Source organism: Clupea harengus, chromosome 16 (assembly GCF_900700415.2).
Source record: "Clupea harengus chromosome 16, Ch_v2.0.2, whole genome shotgun sequence".
Lineage (NCBI taxonomy): Eukaryota > Metazoa > Chordata > Actinopteri > Clupeiformes > Clupeidae > Clupea > Clupea harengus.
In genome coordinates this window covers 22,228,621-22,249,177 of record NC_045167.1, presented here as the reverse complement: position 1 = coordinate 22,249,177, position 20,557 = coordinate 22,228,621, and the positions used below count along the sequence as shown (strand labels likewise).

The window sequence follows — 20,557 nt, the reverse complement described above, 5'->3', positions numbered from 1 at the left end:
CATCATCATCATCATCATCACCACCACCACCACCACCACAGGCTGCATGGTACGCCTTCTTCATCGTGTCCAGCTTCACAAGACAAGACATCATCATCATCATCATCATCACCACCATATTGCCCGTAACCCGAGTGCTCCTTCCCCAATATCACATTGGACATTTTCTTTTCTTTACCCTTCTCCATATCCTCTTGCCACCCTCATAATCACCACCACCACCATCACTCAATCACCATACCCACCACCACCACCACCACTCAATCACCATACCCACCACCACCAGCAGCACTCAATCACCATACCCACCACCACCAGCAGCACTCAATCACCATACCCACCACCACCAGCAGCACTCAATCACCATACCCACCACCATCACTCAATCACCATACCCACCACCACCAGCAGCACTCAATCACCATACCCACCACCACCAGCAGCACTCAATCACCATACCCACCACCATCACTCAATCACCATACCCACCACCACCAGCAGCACTCAATCACCACCACAAGCACTCAATCACCATCATTTTTGATAATATAACTGGAAGGCATATAACCCACATTCAAATAGCTTAGGACTCCTTACAGAGTTCAGCTGGCTGGCTTTTTTATATATATATATAAATCTAACTGGCCTATATTTGTTTTTCCTTGTAGTGATACTTTTGCCCGAATGGAGCATTCAAAGAAAAGTATCAAGTTTTACGCATGTTCCATATTCTTATTTTTCATATCAGATTTGTGAAATACCTTACAACAGCTTGCAAACGTATGGATAACTATTAGCCAGCATGTCAGCGGAATATATCGCAGACGTCGCACTCATGAACATTTGTGTAAACAACTCAATAAATGCCTGCCTCAACTTTAGATAAATAGCACCTATGTGCATATGCTTCTCATTGACTCACACTCACAAAGGGAATTAATCCTGTAAATAAATCTCGAGATGAGACAGCGCAAAGTCATATGGCACCTCCCTGACAATGACTCAGAGGACGGGAGAGGGACACAATGTGAGTGCAGTCACTGCCACCACCTCTGCTACCGCCATTATCTGAGCCTCATAAAAAAAACAACATCCATTATATTCTGATAGCCCAGCCTCATAAACAGCCAGCTAATGTCAGGCATCTGATTACGTTCACACCCACAGCATGCTTTTCTTTACCCGTCACAGATACAAGAGAGAAGGGACATTATGGATTGACGCAGAAACAGACCAACACTTCACAGTTTGGCCCTATGAAGTGATTCCAGTCATTCCAGAATTAGAACATTGAGATATGGAATTTACATGAACTGCCTTTTATAACGATTGTTGAAGTACATTATTAAGGCCAATTGCCACTGGCGGCATCTGGCGCATGTAAAGACAAGCTTCGATTTCTTTTTAACGGAGCAATATCCACTGGCGGCGTGTGGCGCATGTCAACCTCAGAGTTTGGAACACAACTCTATGTCTTGAGTGTCAGGTCTATACAAATGGTTTAGATTTCAATTAAATCCAATTTAATTTGTACCATCCTCAACAATTTCATCAAACTTTTATGGCACTGTGGGTTAAAAATATGACTTTTCTTTACTCAACAACAAACCAAACTAACCAACGCTACCCATCGTATGTAGCACGTAGTTAACTAATAAGAATGGTTTCTTGCCTTTATTTGTAGCTTATAGAGCATTCTTAAACCCCGCCCGGACCTCACTGACTGTCAAACCCTGGTTCTGCTTTAAACTATCGCTAAATAATCTTTCCTTCACCGCTTTGACAGAAACACTGTTATATGGGTGTTTCAGAAGGTTAGGTGCGTTTCCATGACGGCACCGCCGACGTCGCCGTCAGTGGCCGTTGGCCTTTAGGCTACATCATGAAATGGAACCTTCAGTTAGTAACATTCTTATCACAGAATACTCCTGAACTGGTTACGAATAAAATAATCTTTGAGTTGGATCAACAGGTGTAAACTTCTATGCACAGTAGTTTGTTTGTACTACAATACTAGGACAAATAGGAGGTGTGGGCAGCTAACGAGGACATCTATTTCTATTTCCTGTTCTCGTCTGTCTGCCATGCCGGACCCGTTGCTATGAATAGCGCTCATATAAGGGGGCGACAGGCGGCCCTAAGCAGGCCGGTGTGTCTATGTGCCGCAGCAATGCCAGGAAGTCCACTTCATCATTGTGACATCACACTGCAGAGGAACCCACAATGCAGGCCAGGAAACCAGCAGATTATAGAATAAGGGTTATGGAAGACACACACACACACACATACATACACACACACAGGCAAACATCCAGCCAAAGACACACAAAAGCAGACAGGCAAAGACACACACAGACACACACAGACACACGGCAAGTACAGTGTGGGTATGAAGGTCACATCAAGTCCGATAAACAGGCAACTAAAATGGGAAATAAAAATAAATAAATACCGGCCTAGCCATTCCAGGGACCCTGGTCACCAGATCATCAGAGGTCATTGTTTCAGCTGCGCACATTCCAGCACGCCACAGCATTGTTGCACGACAGCATGGCTCTGGTCATCCGAGCAGTTTACTGCAGCTCCATACAAAATAAAGACCTCGCTGAGAAACTGGGACCGCCAAGGGGGGCCATGACTTTGCTGAAAGTCAATAAGCCACAGCAGTACGATAAAAGTGGTGGCCTTATTTACTCAGGGACCAGACCGCGTTCCGTCACTAACCTTGCGGACGTTCAACGGGCCGAGATAACGGCGCTAAAGCAAACAGCACGTACGAGGCGTCGATCTCGTGTTGATTGGTTGCGGAGGCCGCCACAGAGGGCCAATGAAATGTCAACGGGACCGCGTCACGTCATAAATCAACTCACGGCTCAGGGTCGTTCTTCTCAAAAGAGGTGTCGAACCGCGCTGATGTTTATTAGAGGACTGCCCAGGGTTGGTGCTAGCAGGTTCACAGGGTTACTCGTGAGGTCTGTGGTAAACGTGTTTAGAGAGAGAAGCCCGGTGTGCATTTCCTGGATTTGCAGCGACGCCAACATGGCCGGACACCAATTAGAAACTGCATTCAATTCTCACATGCAGCCAAGAGATATGCATATAGAGTACATGCTAGGTTTAAAGAAAATTGTGATTAGAATGTTTTCCGTATGTGTGATGGATGATCAAGCAAGAGAGGGGGAGAGGGGGGAGAGAGAGAGAGAGAGACGAGAGAGAGACACGTACCTCCTTGAGTTTCTTAGCCCAGGGTTTCTGGGCCTTGCGGAAGCCGTCCTCGGCCTCCTTGGTCTCCTTGAAGCCGCCGATCATCTGCTTGTGGTAGGCGTCCTTCTGCCAGTTCTTCACCTTCTCAAAGTCCTCGCCCATCAGCGACGACTTCACTTCCATGTGCAGGTCGCTCACCTTCTCCGCCTCACTCATCAAGGCCGTCCACGCATTCTCCAGTGTCCCATACTGGGGGCCTGAGGGTCGAGAGAGAGAGCGAGAGAGAGAGACAGAGAGAGAGAGAGACGGATGAAAACACTCTATGATCCTACCTGAGGTGTAGCATTACATCCACTTAAAAACTACATTTTGGCAAGTTTAATTGGCAAGGTTTAATTGGCATGGCTTAATTGGCATGCATCAAACACCTTAAACCGTGCTTAATTCACCAGGCAAATTCTTGACTCTGAGAGCCTACTCGGTACAGGGTAGAGTACTGCAACGGCTCTATCTGGCTTTGACTTGGAGGTGCATAGATCTCTGAAAATGGGCACAGTTTTGACTGAAGCATTGTGCGTGGTGGCGTGTGAGGTTTCAGTTGTTGGCCTGTCCCTGGCTGTATTCTGAATCTGGATGTGCCTGGTTTGAGATTGGTTACAGTTGGTGACCAGACACCACTCCTGTCCGTCTGTGGGTGCACCTCTTAAAACGGGACACGAGTTGATGGGAATATCTGTTGGTTGTGTGGTAAACCCAGTAGCTTTGTCAAGGAGCACATCTGAACACTAGTGTGGAACCATTTTGTGGAACAGGCAGTTATTTGTGAGTACAGTATTTTTAGAAGTTCAATGTGCATGTGTTTGGCCTGAGGAAAGCCCTTACACTGGTGAGCATAGTTATTTTGATGTAATACGTGTCTGGGTGTGTATCGACTGTTTCTGTGAAAAGCATTCTTTGAGCAAAGAAGAAAAAAAAAGGAAAAAATGACTTCAGTGAGTTTATTTTAGGAATGGTTAACACCCACCAACAAATGACTATTGATGGGGAGGGCACTGAAGTGGTATATTACTGTAAATACTTAAAAACAATAATAGACGCTAACCACAGATTGTAATTGAAATGCTATCTATAAGAAAGGTCCTCAGCGTCTATTTCTTATGTGTAAACTGAGACAGGATAGACTGGACAGGGACATACTGGCCCTCTTCTGACACACCTTTGCAGAGAACATCTTAACTTTTAGTTTCATTGCCTGGGAGTTTTTCTTGTCAGTGAATAATAAAACCAAACTGCATAAGAGGGTCAATACTAAGACTGCTGGAACACAGAAACATAAGATGGCCAATGTGTCCAGTAAGACTGCTGGAACACAGAAACATAAGATGGTCAATGTGTCCAGTAAGACTGCTGGAACACAGAAACATAAGATGGTCAATGTGTCCAGTAAGACTGCTGGAACACAGAAACATAAGATGGTCAATGTGTCCAGTAAGACTGTTGGAACACAGAAACATAAGATGGTCAATGTGTCCAGTAAGACTGCTGGAACACAGAAACATAAGATGGTCAATGTGTCCAGTAAGACTGCTGGAACACAGAAACATAAGATGGTCAATGTGTCCAGTAAGACTGCTGGAACACAGAAACATAAGATGGTCAATGTGTCCAGTAAGACTGCTGGAACACAGAAACATGGCTTGACGATGACCTGTGGGTCTTGAGTGGTGAGAAAAGCGCAGGAGATTGTTAGAGATGTATAGCGTCCCCTATTTAGCATATCACCCCTCCTTCTCACACACACACACACACACACACACACACACACACACACACACACACACACACACACACACACACACACACACACACACACACACACACACACACACACACACACACACACACACACACACACACACACACACACACACACACACACACACAGCGTCCCCTATTTAGTGTATACATATACGTAGGTGTTACCATCAGGCGGACGGTATAGGGTGCCATTCTTCCAAACCAACTGAGCTCACAGATCATGTGTGCCTACTAGTATTGCATTGCTGAACAAACTGTGCACCAAAAATAACTGAACGTCTGCGTGTGAGAATGCTGCACCTAATTTTAATCTATTATAGAATGTACTGGTTGTTATTATTTATCTGTGATTTTGTTGAGGTGCTCTGGCATTGATGGTTGTTGGTGTTGTTGTCTGCGACTGCGGCATGGCACACAATGAATTTCCGGAAGGACTAATGTATAGCATGGGTACAGCATGCATAGTCGTTTAATGTGTGTGGTGTGTGGTGTGTGTGTGTGTGTGTGGCCATACCATGTTGAGTACGGGAACCGTGTTCACAGTCATTTTATAAATATGTTTGTGTGTGTCCATGAATGTGGGTTTCCCTGTGTGTGTGTGTGTGTGTGTGTGTGTGTGTGTGTGTGTACCTTTATCAATGAGCTGTCTCCAGCGCTTGGCCCACTCGGTCAGCTGCTGGGCGTAGGCCTTCTCGATGCGTGCCCGCTCGTGGATGCAGTTCATCAGGTCGTTGCACAGCCGGTTGCCATCGTCGACACGCCGCACCGTGCGCTTGTAGTTTCCCACCTGAGGCGCCACCAAACACACACAGTCAGTGTACACTACTAAAATGGGTTCCCTAAGTCAAAGATAACATTCAGCACTTTGTTTCCATGGAAGTTGGTTCTAAAACGTGATAGTCTTTTAAGCTATGGAACAACCGCCATGCTGCATCTGTCTGTTGGTGAATGATTGAACGAGCCAGTGTTTGTGTGTGTGAGTCTGTGTGCGTGAGTGTGTGTGTGTGTGTGTGTATGTTGTAGAGGTCAAAAGTTAAAATGTATAAAAGCAATGAGTGCCTGTGTGATGGTGTTTGACAAATGGCTGTGTGTGTGTGTGTGTGTGTGTGTGTGTGTGTGGGTGTTGTTTTTGTTGTACAGTAGAGTACCTCCCAAAAGCTGTCACTGGAGACGTCGGTCAACGAGTCATTGTATGTGCCAGACATGGCTGCTTCCCTATCTGCTCAAGGTCCTCTGAAACACACAACAACACAGTCACAGTTAGCATGATCCCAGTCAGCATGATCACAGACAGCATGATAGGGGCGACAGTGGTACAGGAGGTAGAGAAGTCGGTTAGTAATCAGAAGGTTGCTAGTTCGATTCCCTGTCGAAGCGTCCTTGAGCAAGACACTGAACCCCTAATTGCTCCTGATGTGCAGTGTGCCATCAGTGTAAATGTAAAATGTGTATACATTTTAAGTCGCACATATGTAAGTCGCTTTGGATAAAAGCGTCTGCTAAATGACTAAATGTAATGATCCCAGTTAGCATGATCCCAGTTAGCATGATCCCAGTTAGCATGATCCCAGTCAGCATGATCCCAGTCATCACCACCAAATAGAACACATCACCACCAAATAGAACACATCACCACAGTAATCATCAACAAATGAAACACATTATCAGAGCTGCACCACTGCAGTAAGACTAGCCAGTCGATTGGTTAGACCTGGGTGTCAACTTGGGGCACAAATTGATGACGCAAGTCCAACTGGGCGCTACATTTGACCTACGAGTGTGTGAGATCTTTCACTGTGACTCTTAATAACCCAGCGTCGCCCACCCCTCTCTCTCTCTCACCCCTCTCTTATTCTCTCTCACACACACACACACACCACCCACTTTTTTTTCCTCCCACACACACCCTGCCCTCTGTCTCTGGAGGTGGGGTGAGCCATTTTCTTTCCAGGGGAGGTGATGAAAATTCCAGCCATTCTCGGCAGCGCTGTGACCCTTGCTCCAGGCTCGCTAAAGCGGCTTTATCCTGCCGGCCACTCAGAGGCCCGCTCCACAGGCACCGCTACAGCTACGCTACAGCGGGGACACTCATACTTTCCACGATTTAGCAACTCACGCCACACACACAGCACACAGCACACACACACACACACACACACACACACACACACACACACACACACACACACACACACACACACACACACGTTGAGGCAATAAATGAGCAAGGGAAGAGGGGCTGACAGAGAGAGAGAGAGAGAGAAAGCGCTAAAGAGGAAGGAAAGAGCTCACAGCCGTATTGTGGTTCGCTGTATTTGGTTTGCTCCCACTGTGTTGAGAGCGCATGTGGCTTGTAACCTTGGACACCAGATAGTCACACACTTCTGACTCTGACTCAGACAGCTGTAGCTGACAGAGACAGAGAAACACACACACACACACACACACACACACACACACACACACACACACACACACACACACACACACACACACACACACACACCAATGACTAAACAGCAAGGACTCTGATGACCATCTCAACAAAGAACTTCATAATTTCAATGCGAGACTAGAATCCATCTGTAACCACTGTATAGGTCGGAGGTAATCCACTACAAGATATGCAAAACTTAACAATAGAGCTCTCTCATCGGGCAGCAAAAGATACAACAATAACAGATTACGTCAATATCACAGAAGTCAAAAACAAGCACACACACACGCAGACACAGACACACAACCGCAGTAGCTGGTATTGCCTCCACTGACTCAGTCAAGGGCAACTATTTGAATAGGAGAAACCTGAGCCATTGTTATCGCTGTGCTCAGAAAACAGCATCCTGGCAAGTCTTACACTGTTCCCACATTCCTCAAATATTTCTCAATGCAGAGCTGATCAAAACACACACACACACACACACACACACACATATATGTCAGTGCTAAATTCTGTGGTACTGAACTGAGGCTCAAGACCCCTGCAGCACTCAGTGTAAACCTGGTGTGTGTGTGTGCATGTGCGTGCATGTATTCGGAAAGGATGACAAATGTATATCAAAGGTTAATGAGCTGGTGTGAGGGTATGTGGTATGTGTGTATGTGTATGAAAACAGAACAGGGGGAGAATGAAGCGGTGTGTGTGTGTGTGTGTGTGTGTGTGTGTGTGTGTGTGTTTGTGTGCACATGTTAATGTGTTTTAATGTAAACAAAAAAGATTTAGAGAGAAAGCGCGTCAATGTGTGTGTCTTGATGTGAACACCCCACTTTGAGCACACACACGCTGTGGGGGACGTTTCCGTTCTCCGAGTGTCACACAGCTGAGCCCTGCACACAGAGCCTTCTCTGTCACTCCTCCTTCTCCCGCTCTCCCTCTCTCTCTCCCTCTCTCTCACTAAATCCCCTCTTCTCCGTCTTCTCTTCCCTGAGTTCCGGGACTCTCCCCCCCTCCCCCGCTCTCTCTTTCTATCTTTCCCCCTCTCCTCTCCTCCATCTGCCGCTTTTGTTCCCAGCCTCCCTATCCATGTCTGTCATCCCTTCCCTGGAGAGGTAGCTTGAGGCCTGACCCCTGAAGCAGTGCTCTAACTCGAACTCTAACTTTCCTCTCTGTGCAGCTGGAACACGGTGCTCTGGTCAAAGTCAAAGTTCCTTCCTGACTAGAACCCAACCTTCACTGCAATGGACTTCACTTTTGATCATTTACTTTTGATGAAAAGGTATATCTGCACTTCACTGTAATTCTCTTTGAATATGTTCTGTCTGGTAAATGTATTATTGCTGACTGCAGCACCACTACTGCCACCATCACCACCACTACCACTATTCTACCACTACTACTGCCACCACTATTATTAGTTAGGAGGATAATGTGATCTCTTATCCTAAATGACTGTGTAATGGCCTCTGTGCTGGCATGATGGTGCAGCAGAGTAGTAGTAGTAGTAGCAGCAGCAGTAGCAGTAGCAGTAGTAGCAGCAGTAGTAGTAGCAGCAGTAGCAGTAGCAGTAGTAATAGCAGTAGTAGTAGTAGTAGTAGTAGTAGCAGTAGTAATAGCAGTAGTAGTAGTAGTAGCAGTAGTAGTATCAGCAGTAGTAGTAGTAGTAGCAGTAGCAGCAGCATCAGTGTAATGACTGATTAAATGATAGGATTTCCTATACTTTATTGAGTGCATATTATGCGACGGCATGTTGGCATGGCAAAGCCCTCAGCGGGGTGATCTCTACAGCCTTCTGTTTGGGTTTGGAGATTATGCAGGAGATCTGGCCGTCTGGGCCCTTCTTAGGGACCTCGGAGCACCGCTGCAGTCTCCTCAGAGTAAGAGGATCTGTAGCGCTGCTCTCTCTGTGCGTGCACACACACACACACACACACACACAGTTCTCATGTCTCTCTCACACACACACACAGTTCTCATGTCTCACACACAGTTCTCATGTCTCTCTCTCTCTCTCACACACACACACACACACACACACACACACACACACACACACACACACACACACACACACACACACACACACACACACACACACACACACACACACACACACACACACACACACACACACACACACACACACACACACACACACACACACACACACACACACAGAGATGATAGAGAAACTATTATTGGTGACTTCCACCCCCCGAACAAGAGCAGTATTCACTGTGGCCTGGCAGAAAACTACATTTGGGGTTTTTCAGTTAAACATTCACATTCATGCTGCCCTGCAGGCTCTCTCTCACTACCTCACACACACACACAAACACACAAACACACTCTGTCTTTTTCCAGACAAGCGAGTCAGGGATTCTCCCCTTCTGTGTGTGTGTGTGTGTGTGTGTGTGTGTGTGTGTGAGAGAGAGAGTGAGTGTGTGTATATGCCTAAAGGGGCAGGTATACTCCCGTGGGCACGGTCTGCACACAGTGCACGCACGGTGCGCATGGGGCAAATTCCGTCAACAGAACAGTCCGCACAGCACCCGTTTTGTGTCGGCGCAGACTGGTGTATGTTGCCTGCGCATGTGCATGAACTTGTTTCCAGTGCTTGAAAACGATCTACTTACGCTATTTATCCTTTTAGCTAAGCTAGACTAGCAGTAAAGATGCACATTTTTCATTACTATGTTGGATCCCTAGGAATAAAACTACAGGAGACCCCCCTGATCAAATGAGTTTGTTTATTTCGTGCTTTAGTGAATCATAGGTGATTAGATTAGCAGCAATGATATATTTTAAGGTAGCGATGACTTTGCTGTAGGTTCACATGATGATGAGATAGTATATCAAACACTGTGATTGAGTGCTGGAGCTTGTGTGCTGAGACATGCCCGTCACAGCGAGTTTAAAAACCAGTTTACTTCAGAGACATCCATGCACACGTCTGTGTCTGTGTCTGCACTGCGTGAAGCCATGTCTGTGGGAGTACACCTGCCCCTTGAGTGAGACTGGGAGACAGTGTGTGTGTGTGTCGGGAGAAGAAGCACAAAAAGAGAGAGTGACAGAGAGAGACATGGAGGAGGGGGAGAGAGAGAGAGAGAGAGTGAGAGTGTGTGTGTGTGTGTGTGTGTGTGTGTGTGTGTCTGGTCGCAGGTGTGCTGTCTCAGCACTTCTGGCTGCTGCATCTCTAGTCAGCACACAGCCTGCTGCTCCCCTCAGCTCTCCGGGTGCCTCCCTCACACACTCAGCAAGACTGCATCGCGTCAACATGTGTGACCCTACACACACACACACACAAATACCCAACCACACACACACACAAATACCTAACCACACACACATGCAAACTCCTAAATCACAAACATGCACACACACACAAACACACACACACACACACACACACAAATACCTAACCGCACACACACACACACAATTACCTAACCGCACACACACAATAATTGTAAGGTGATTTAGTTCATTTGAAGAGGAACACAATGTGTGAGGATGCCCCGGTGCTGAGTGTGCTCGATCAGCCACGTGCCAAAGGTTCAGCTGACTCCAGAGCTGGCAGCGCTCTCCAGTTCCTGAACTAATGGGAACAGTCAGTGTGGATTGCCGAGCTCCTGATTAAAGCTCAAAAAAGCAACAACAGAGGGACAATAAGTCTATGTGGGGCTCTAGACATGTTTAGGCTTTGTGCTAGTCCATCAAAGGCCCTCGGTGTGCTTCCAATGTGACTCCCTGTTTGTGGACACGTATGGAGTATTTTAAGCGGGCATTTGCGGTGGACGGCCCCTTCTGTGTTCTTTTCTGGGGCCCTCCCTCCGGGGCTCAACAATCGCTGCCGTGGAAACAACGGAACGCGACGGAGCAAGCACCTGGAATGCTCCGTGCAGTTCTGCGGTGCCTTTGTTTGTTTGTTTGTTTGTGTGAAAAGCTGTGGTGGGCGGGGGGGATATCAGCTGATTGCAGTGACCAAAACAAGAGAAATTCAACTGAGGTCTGCCCTGTTCTGCTGAATGGCAGTTCAGAATACGCAAGTGGCCTTCAGCTGACTCTCAGCTACCTGTTTACGTGACCTCTGACCCTGCCAGAAAGGCAGGCAGGCAGGCAGGCAGGCAGAGCCAAGAGAGGGCTGACTGTATGAGCAACAAAGACAGAGATGAGAGGGGAAGACAAAAGAATGAGATTAAAGTGATGGAAAAACAAAGTGTGTGTGTGTGTGTGTGTGTGTGTGTGTGTGTGGGCAAGGTTACACCTGACACTGAGATTCAGTTCCTCTTTTCCCTATTAGGCGTATTGTCCTAAAAAGCAGAAATGAGAGCGCTTAGGGGGACGGGGTACTGAGAGTACTGACACCGCGTGTGTTGAGCTGAAATGAAACCTGGATGTGACATCAGAGTTGGTGAACGCTGAACGTGGGAGGTTCCTCCTCTGAGGCAACATGGACACACCAAGAGGAGCAGAGCGGGGTCTAGAGCAGTGTTTCTCAACCGGGGGGTTGGGACCCAAAACTTGGGTTACGGAATCATTCTTAATAGGTCGCCTAGTGCGTGTGTTCCTTCGGGACTTTAACGGCTTTTGTAGAAAATGGATGAACACTTAGCTTTTATTTTGAAATGGCAAAAGGCTGAGTCTGCGTGGTTCTCATGCCTCAATCTCAAAGAGAAAAGGGCGCAGAGACAGAAGAATATAAGGTGAAGTTTGAATCATTAAGTTGGGCAAAAGATGAAAACACACACTCCCCAGATAACTGAACAGATAACAGTGTGGAAAAACACTACTTTCAAATCTATCTGATGTCAGACTTCGGCTAATGTGCTGTGAATGCTGGGATAACAGTAGACCCTTTGTTTATGTTTATATTTTTATGTTTATTTCATGATTTGAACTTCATACAATGTGGGTTGCAAGTGAATGACCATGGGGAATGTTGGGACTCATTGAGAACTACTGGTGCAAAGTCCACACACACACACACACACACACACACACACGGTGAGAATACACACACACACACACACACACACACACACACACACACACACACACACACACACACACACACAGAGGAATACTCCAATAAATCAGACCTCTTGTCACACAAAAAGGTAGTGGAGATGTCAAACATTGTACACACACACACACACACACACACACACACACAGAACTGTAGCAACAGCTGAGCTACTATCTAGATAACTCCTCTTTAGAAAAAAGCTGGGAGATAGCAGAGCTAAGCCGATTAAGGCAGAATTGAAAGAATGCGTTGAATAAACAGTAAGCACTCTCCACTCACACACACACACACACACACCCTGGTAATGCTGAAGCAAACAGCGATACGCCCGTGGCGATAGCGACTCCAAAGGTCTCCAGGACACCCAGAGTGGAGCGAGGTCAGCAGGCAGGCGAGCCCTGATGTCAACACAAAGCGCACTGGAACAGCCAAAGCAACCCAGGAAGCAGTTGGTTAGGTGCCTTGCTCAGGGGAGGGGAAAGTCCAGGGAATCGAACCGGTGACCTTTCAGTCTTGGGCCCGCTTTTCTAACCTTTAAGCTGCTCCCGCATATTTGAGTGTGTGTATGAGAGTCTGTGTGTCCATGTTTTGATGAAAACCAGACACCAATATGGCAGTGTGTGTGTGTGTGTGTGTGTGTGTGTGTGTGTATACATATGTACTGCTTCTCCATATGGAAGCCATGCAGAGCTGGTCTATATATGGGTGACGTCTGCCTGGAAACCAATGAGTGATGTCATACCTAACGTGCCCAGCCGCTCTCCTGTGTGCTCATGTTTCTGTTCTAGGCTTATCTGGGCTGAGAGAGACTCCCAATACACAATCGCTCACTCCATGACACAAGATAAACCAAATGAGCGAGCGAGCGAGCGAGTGCAGATGCTCACACACGCACACACACCCCCTACTCGCTCGCTAACACAGAGAGCAGGCCTCTGGATGACACTCTCCTGTTAATCATACCTATTTTCTCCTGTCTGAGAACAGAGAGAGACGAGGGGAGATAAAGAAAAGATAGAAAGAGAAATATAAAGGGAAACAGAGAGAGAGAGAGAGAGAAAGAGAAAGGGAAAGAGAGAGAGAGCTATGAAAAGCTGCTATGCCAAGGGTTGGAATGGTATTTCCCCAGAGACTGAAAGCACGTGGAGGTTTCATGACGGGGCGAACAAGTCGTTTTCTTTAGACGCCACTCCAGGGATGAGGCCTGAGATGCCTGTGACCTTTTCCATATTCGCCTCTCCCTCTTCTTTGCTCCCCCTTCCTCTCTCCCTCTCTTCTTCGCTCCCTCTCTTCTTCGCTCCCCCTCTTCTTTGCTCCCCCTCTTCTTTGCTCCCCCTCTTCTTCGCTCCCTCTCTTCTTTGCTCCCCCTTTCTCTCTCCCTCTCTCCTTTGCTCCCTCTCTCCTTTGCTCCTTCTCTTCTTCGCTCCCCCTTTCTCTCTCCCTCTCTTCCTCTCTCCCCCTTCCTCTCTCTCTCCCTGATCTTCACCCTGGATCTATTTCCGAAGCAGACATTCTCTCAGACTGTGACAGGCAGAATGTGACTGTGACAGGCAGGTCTGTTCAGTTATGCCAAAATGAGACTCTGGAGATGCCTATTTCCCCAATGTGCCAAACATGACACCGACATGTTTTTTTACTGAAAATAAATATATAAATAAACTCTGCTTTTCCAAACTGACTCCAACCGAGGGAAGTTTCCATAAGGCTGGTGAGCCAGACAGCAAACTAATCACCACAACCACATCATTGTCTCATAACTGTTTGGTCCCCCAATGCGTTGTGTGTATATCTCTTTTTCCCCAAACACACACACATACACACAGGCACACACAGACACAAACAGACACACACACACAGACAGACACACACATCTGTCTCCGAGTCTCTGTCATTAAAAGGGGCAGAGGCTTCTAGGGCCTGACCACAGGCAGTGTGACAATGACAGCCTGCCAAATGTACTGGTTTACGAGCTGATTGACAGCGTGGGGAACCACAACATGTGATCCATCCCAGCTTTACACGAACACACACACAAACACAGACAAGCACAAACAAGTCCATGAAGCACCAATGCAGTGAATCCTTTTCACCCATACAAACAGTCAGAACTAAACTAAACTAAACTAAACTAAACTAAACTAAACTAAACATGGAATACTACTACTATAGGGGCACACTCACACAAACACACACACACACACAGTGTGCAACACATCTGAGACTGACACACAGTGTGCAACGCATCTGAGACTCACACACCTGTGGAAGAAGTCACCACAGATTCAGGCATCTCGCTCAGCAGCTTAAGCTTGCGGGCTCAGTGTGCATTGCTTCCTGTCAGTTGTGATCGACACAGTAATGGTGTCAGGCCTCCCTCCTATACTAGGCACACCATGAGGGTAAATATTAGCCTTAGCTAAATGAATGTGAGGTAACATCCGGTTGGTCACCGCAGCAGCACACACACACACACACACACACACACACACACGGTCTGGTTCTTCAGCTGGTGTGGGATCCACATGGCTTCTGTCTGAGAAGGCCTGGGAGGGTGAGCCTGCCCTCACTGGCATCTTTCCATAGAACCCCGTTGCCACAGAGATGGCTGTCCAACAACAGAGGAGCATTGTTATGTAATGAGGAAGCTAGCCGGGCAGAGTCGCGTCATCACATGAAACTGTGATCACATATTGGGCCTCAGGTGCCAAAGGGAACAGAGAGAGGGAGAAGGAGAAACAAAACAGAAAGAGAGAGAGAGCGAGAGACAAACTACTTCTATTAAAAACTATGAATCCTTTTAGAACACAATACCACAGAAGACAACTAACTATGCAATGTTTTGCCTTATCTTAGCATACTGATCAAGGGCATCTAGGACCACAATATCCAAAACTGGGTTTCTACACTTTCACTTTCACAGAAAAACGAAAGAAAGAAAAAAAAGACAGCTGATGTACACAGCAGTGAGAGCAAAACGGACATAAGCTCTTCCATCAGGCTATTTCCACTCAAACACCCGAGTCGAAATGAGTTTCATGCTTGTGTATGCACCCTTAAGTGGTTGCCATGGTTACATACAATTTGTGTACACTTCGCATTCTCACCCGGCGGTGGTAAGAACTAGTAGAAATTGACTCGCAGTGGGAAAGTACTGTGCACAATTTCATGTTTGTCCCAGAGAGTTTACATACCATTCCCTGACTACAGCTTGACAGCTGCGTGCCATCACTGATCTCATACTAACCGGATGGGCTTCAGTGGCAGCCAGGTACTGATGATTTCTATCTTCCAATTAAACTATCCAACAACTACTTTAAACAATGGCATTACAGTGCCTCTTTGATTCCAGAAATTATGACAAGAGGGTGGAAAGAGTGTGTGTGTGTGAGTGTGAGTGTGTGTGTGTGTGTGTGTGAGAGACAGAGAATGTGTGTAAGTGTGTGTGAGTGTGAGTGTGAGAAAGAGAGTGTGTGTGCGTGCGTATGCGTGTGTGTGTGTTTGAGAGTGAGAGAGAGAGAGAGACCCTGTGTCCTCATAATAGGGGGAAACGGGGGTGTTCCATAAGCACGGGAAAAGCCAGCGCTGTGTCTCCGGGCCGCTTCCTGTGGTTCCCCCTGGTTGCAGCACATGGGTCCGGGCCTCCTTTGCCAACAAAAGCAGGAACCAGGGGCTGCCTCTGCTCTGAGCTTTCACTACTGCTTCAGCTCCAGTTTACCACACCTGTTAACTCTTTACCACTGCTAGCTTAGACCAGTGCCTACATAGTAAGCAGAACCCTTATCGTGTCAACTTAAACCTGACAAACAGCGACTGTCAAGGAGTTAAGCCTTTATCCATATTCCTATCTTATCATGGGTTTGCCCCACTGACAGAACAACTCACGAGTTCAGATCAAACCGCACTGTTTCTTCACATGGACATGACTGAACAGTGAGAAAGGATGGTCATCCAAATAGTTGGCTAACTTAGTTCCATACATTCATTAACAACATCAAGCTAGGTAAAGAGAAATAACATTTACCCGGTAGATAAACATGCGTCGGGGGAAAATTGTGTGTCTACTGCACGGGCGATGTGTTAATCTGTAGCCAAAAACCTTTTAGTAAATTACTATAAGATCAGTAGAAAGAATTAATGTAGAATGAGCACAGACTGAACAGGTTTCCCCCCACCTTTTCGACTTCATTCAGACAAAAATTGCTAAATTTATGTTCATTTGCCAATTTAACTTGTGGGACACGGACACATGCTGACAGATAACTTCACCTACAAGTACGAACCCCGCCCTTCCTCGGTGAAACGCTGCTACTCTTGTTCACGCATATTCCGCATAAATTGATGGCAACGAGATAAGCCTCCCCTTCGGTGCGTAATCTATCCCAGATCAATTCTGTCCTATTGATTAGACTCTGGACTCTAAAGTGTGACTCATTACCTGATCAACCGAATTCCTATCTCTAAATACACTCTGTTCAGGGCTGCTCAGGCAAGGTTGACTAACGTTAGGTTTAGGGTTGCACAAGAAGCAATCAGCAACAACGAAGCTAGGATTGCCACCTACTAAAGCCAGCTTGCTAAAATGTCAAGGCCAATACAGCCCCACTGCAACTTATAACAGGGAGAAATGACAGCGTATTAAGTTGAAACATGACTTGGTGCGCATATGCAGCCAATGGAAAAATACTCTATGCCCCAAGATTTCACATAACGTTAGTAAGCTAACATAGCTTGAGCTAGCTAAGATTAAAACCAGCTGGAGACCAAACTTAATTCAAACAATCAGCTATTCATTCACTTCACTAGTTTAACTATTAACTTGACTGAGACCTCTACATAACCGACTACAACTTACAGAAGCATAATACATAATACAAACATTAGAAAATATGACAGTCCAGGTGAAATGGTCTGAACCGCAGTGTCAGATCACACGAGTTGCGAGTTACCAGCCAGTCTCATAGACCTGGGGTTAGAAGACTGCCTCAGAAGACTGCAAGACTGATGCAAAGTAAAGTGGCTTCGGTTCATTTACCCAACAAACTCTGAGCGATCGAAAGATCTAGAGAAACACAAACTTTACTTTACCTTGACGAGATTTATTCCAACTCAGGTGAGGGATGGAACAGATAAAATAAAAGGGCTGGAGAAAAATGTAGTTCTCCCTTCCCCAGTTTTTCTCTTTTTTCTAAGCAACACTCCTCAGTCGACAAATGACCGGGGGAGGCGCGCCTCTCTGACGTCACATCCACCACAGCCTAAATCAAACACATTTTCTGATCACTTTTCATCTGAGTAGATGTGTAAAACTTAACATCTACCAGATGGATTAATCTATCTAGGCTCTATACGATTGTCACTTTTGAGTTTCCAGAATTCACCGGGTTAAAATGTTGCAATTGTAGAACATATCTATCTCACTTGATTGAATGTAGACTATACCAATTCTGTAGATTTTTTTCACTGCAGACGAATATTTGGTGGTCCTTCCCTGAGGCAGCAAGGTGAATTATTTACGGACTAGTTTTGCCCGGGCGGTTATAACAATATAATAATCTGTTTGTTTAAGAATAGTTTAAAAGAAACAACGGTTATGTACAGATGCAGACGCCTAAAAAGTATCTTACTGAGGGGTGATTTCTCTTTGAGTGAGGGTGCTGCTGCTATTTCTGTCGGCTTTACGACACATTGCAGAATTAGAACCTAATAAGAATAGAATAGGCTCACATTTCATTCCATACATAGACCTCACTGACACGGTACGTTTGCGGGATTATTACGTTTAACCCAACCAAAGAAAAAACTACAACGTTTAAACAGTAATTTAATTTGTTTTCATGCTTGACAGTCTTGCGCATTATTTAAATATCAATTTAAAAAGTCCTTTGGAGGTCTCTGTAATTCAGTATTTACATACCTTTATGGTTTCAACAGTGGAATCAAGGATTGTGATGGCATCTCCCCCACAAAGTAAAATTAAAATATTGAACTGACTTTCTTGCGAGAGACACCAACGATGCGGCAGCAGTCTTGGCATCGTTTAACAAAAATAATAATTTCACAAAGTCAGCAACGTCAGTACAAAATGCATACAAGTTGTTCTTCTGTTGGCCTACATAAAAAAGGCCAACATTTCTCTGACAGCAAAACCATCTGGACAAACTAGCGGGTGGGACATGGGTTCAGCTGAGTGTATGGGGCAGGCAACACCGAGTGTTAACGGTAATGTTCTATGAACCCACTTGCCAAAAACAACACCCCCCTGGACCAGATTCTGAGCTGCTGCTCAAGGTCATCACTATGGAGGCATGTAAATTAGTTTTAAGTGTGCTGGGTTGGCATGGCAACTGCGATACAACCTGTGTAGGTCATTTTGACCCTGTGATATTAATCTTAAAAGCCAGGAAGATTGCTTTGCACAAACATTTCAAAAAGCGAGGGAGCGGGTATCAAATGACAGCAGTCTTGGTCCGCCAATGAACTAAATTAGACCTGAGAAAATGAAGTGAAGTAGGAATCTTTGGCTAAGGAGCCATTTTCCTTGCTGACCTTCTACACTGTGCTGTTACAGAGACTTTATTTCCTTCTAATGCACTGTGCGGTAAACAACAAACACTGAAGCACACAACACTATCAGGACACAACGGTGAATTTCAGAAATGCTCCTACACCCCACCCCACCCCACCCCTCCCCCCCACAAGGGAAGGTCCACTTGAAAGAAGACATACACTTCCTGCAGAGGAACTGAAGTCGAGTCTGCAGCACAAAAGGTCTGGATCTGGTTCAGGTGATTGTGCTCTCGTGTCACTGAGAGGCAGTATCCCTTCATGCATGGCAGGACGTCATTAATAGCTTTCCCATCCCGGAGTTTCATCCATTTCATCCATTCAGTCAAGAAGTTACTCTCCTCACATCCCTTTCCCAAATACTACCATCAATCCATCCATCCATCTATCCATCCATCTTCCTTTCGTTATGTTTGATTCAGTCATGTATTTCATGCATACTGTGCAAATTACTGAGTCTGGCTATGTGTGCATAAGGGTGTGTGTGTGTCGACAGAGGAGGGTTATACGTCTAATAGTCAGAGCGGGTCAGAGTCTGTGCGGCCCTGCAGTCCTCTTGCTCCACGTCTTTCTCCTGGAGGAAATAAGGTGCTGCTCGCCGGCGATGACCTGTGACTTCATTTCCAGGTGGCCGGGGTGGGCCGCACGCTGCTCGACCTGCTGCCCTTTGACCCCAGGGACTGACCCGAACGGCTGCGGAGGTCACGGTCACGGTCTGCGCTCTCGCTCAGGGCCTGCTCCTCATCATATCTGAGAAGGAGAAGGAGGGAAGGAGAGAAGAAAGGTGGCAATGGAAAGAGAAAGGCAAAGGAATGGTCGTCAGGAACACATGGGTAATATGTGGAGAAAGACAAGGAAGAGTTGGAAGGAAAAGAGACAGTGGAGACAGCAAGTTCAGCTACTGTAAATATGTTCAATAACTGTAATCCTCTTTTCCTATATTATATTATTACAGGACATTGTTTTATGTAGACATTTTCTTTTATTACCTCGGGATTAATAAAGTATCCATCTATCTATCTATCTAATTTCAATAATTTGACATGTTGATTCTTTTTATAATGCATGTGGAGAAGCAGGCTGAAAGAATATGTTCTTTATATCCTAATTATTGAGAAAAAAAAAAAGATGACAGCGCCAGGATTATGACCGCGCCAGGATTCTGGCAGCGCCATAAATCATTAACTCTGAAGCCCTTCGATAGCTCAGTTGGTAGAGCGGAGGACTGTAGTGGTATAATCCTCAGATATCCTTAGGTCGCTGGTTCAAATCCGGCTCGAAGGAAGTGTTTTGGCAGCTGCGTGGTCTCTCATTCCCCAAAATAGAAAGGGGAAGGGGGTATCTGTGAGACGATTGGACAAGGACAAATGTCACTCACAGGACTTGGTAGTTCCCCAGTGCCTCCTTGGGCGGGCTTCGGTTCCATCGGCAGTCTGGAATCTCAGCATTGGGTGTGACGATATTGAGCGTGTCGTTGATCAAGTTGTACTTGAGGATGCGATCAT

General features: G+C 46.2%; 2 protein-coding genes and 1 non-coding gene across 8 annotated transcripts in view; 1 reads left to right on the top strand and 2 right to left on the bottom strand.

Moving 5' to 3' along the window:
• pacsin2 (protein kinase C and casein kinase substrate in neurons 2) overlaps positions 1-17,712 on the bottom strand; it is a 31,729-nt gene extending 14,017 nt beyond the window's left edge. For 2 of the 6 annotated variants that reach the window (XM_031582403.2, XM_031582405.2), the window contains exons 1-4: positions 17,574-17,711; positions 6,171-6,255; positions 5,653-5,809; positions 3,226-3,461 (exon numbers count right to left, since the gene is read on the bottom strand). In XM_031582403.2, coding sequence (XP_031438263.1) covers positions 3,226-3,461; positions 5,653-5,809; positions 6,171-6,227 — 450 coding nt within the window. In that variant the 5' untranslated portion in view covers positions 6,228-6,255; positions 17,574-17,711. Of the gene's footprint in view, positions 1-3,225; positions 3,462-5,652; positions 5,810-6,170; positions 6,256-17,573 lie in introns of all 6 variants that reach the window. The other 4 variants (XM_031582404.2, XM_031582406.2, XM_031582407.2 and 1 more) reach the window with 4 other exon arrangements.
• A 1,333-nt stretch (positions 17,713-19,045) lies between these two features.
• ttll1 (tubulin tyrosine ligase-like family, member 1) overlaps positions 19,046-20,557 on the bottom strand; it is a 7,605-nt gene continuing 6,093 nt past the window's right edge. Inside the window, exons 9-10 of the mRNA XM_012828037.3 lie at positions 20,431-20,557; positions 19,046-19,802 (exon numbers count right to left, since the gene is read on the bottom strand). The exon at positions 20,431-20,557 is cut by the window's right edge and continues 37 nt beyond it. Of these exons, the coding sequence (XP_012683491.1) occupies positions 19,670-19,802; positions 20,431-20,557 (260 nt within the window). The 3' untranslated portion in view covers positions 19,046-19,669. The remainder of the gene's footprint in view (positions 19,803-20,430) is intronic.
• Positions 20,247-20,336, top strand: trnay-gua. The gene is given in 2 exon segments: positions 20,247-20,283; positions 20,301-20,336. It is a non-coding gene; the product is annotated as a tRNA-Tyr (tRNA).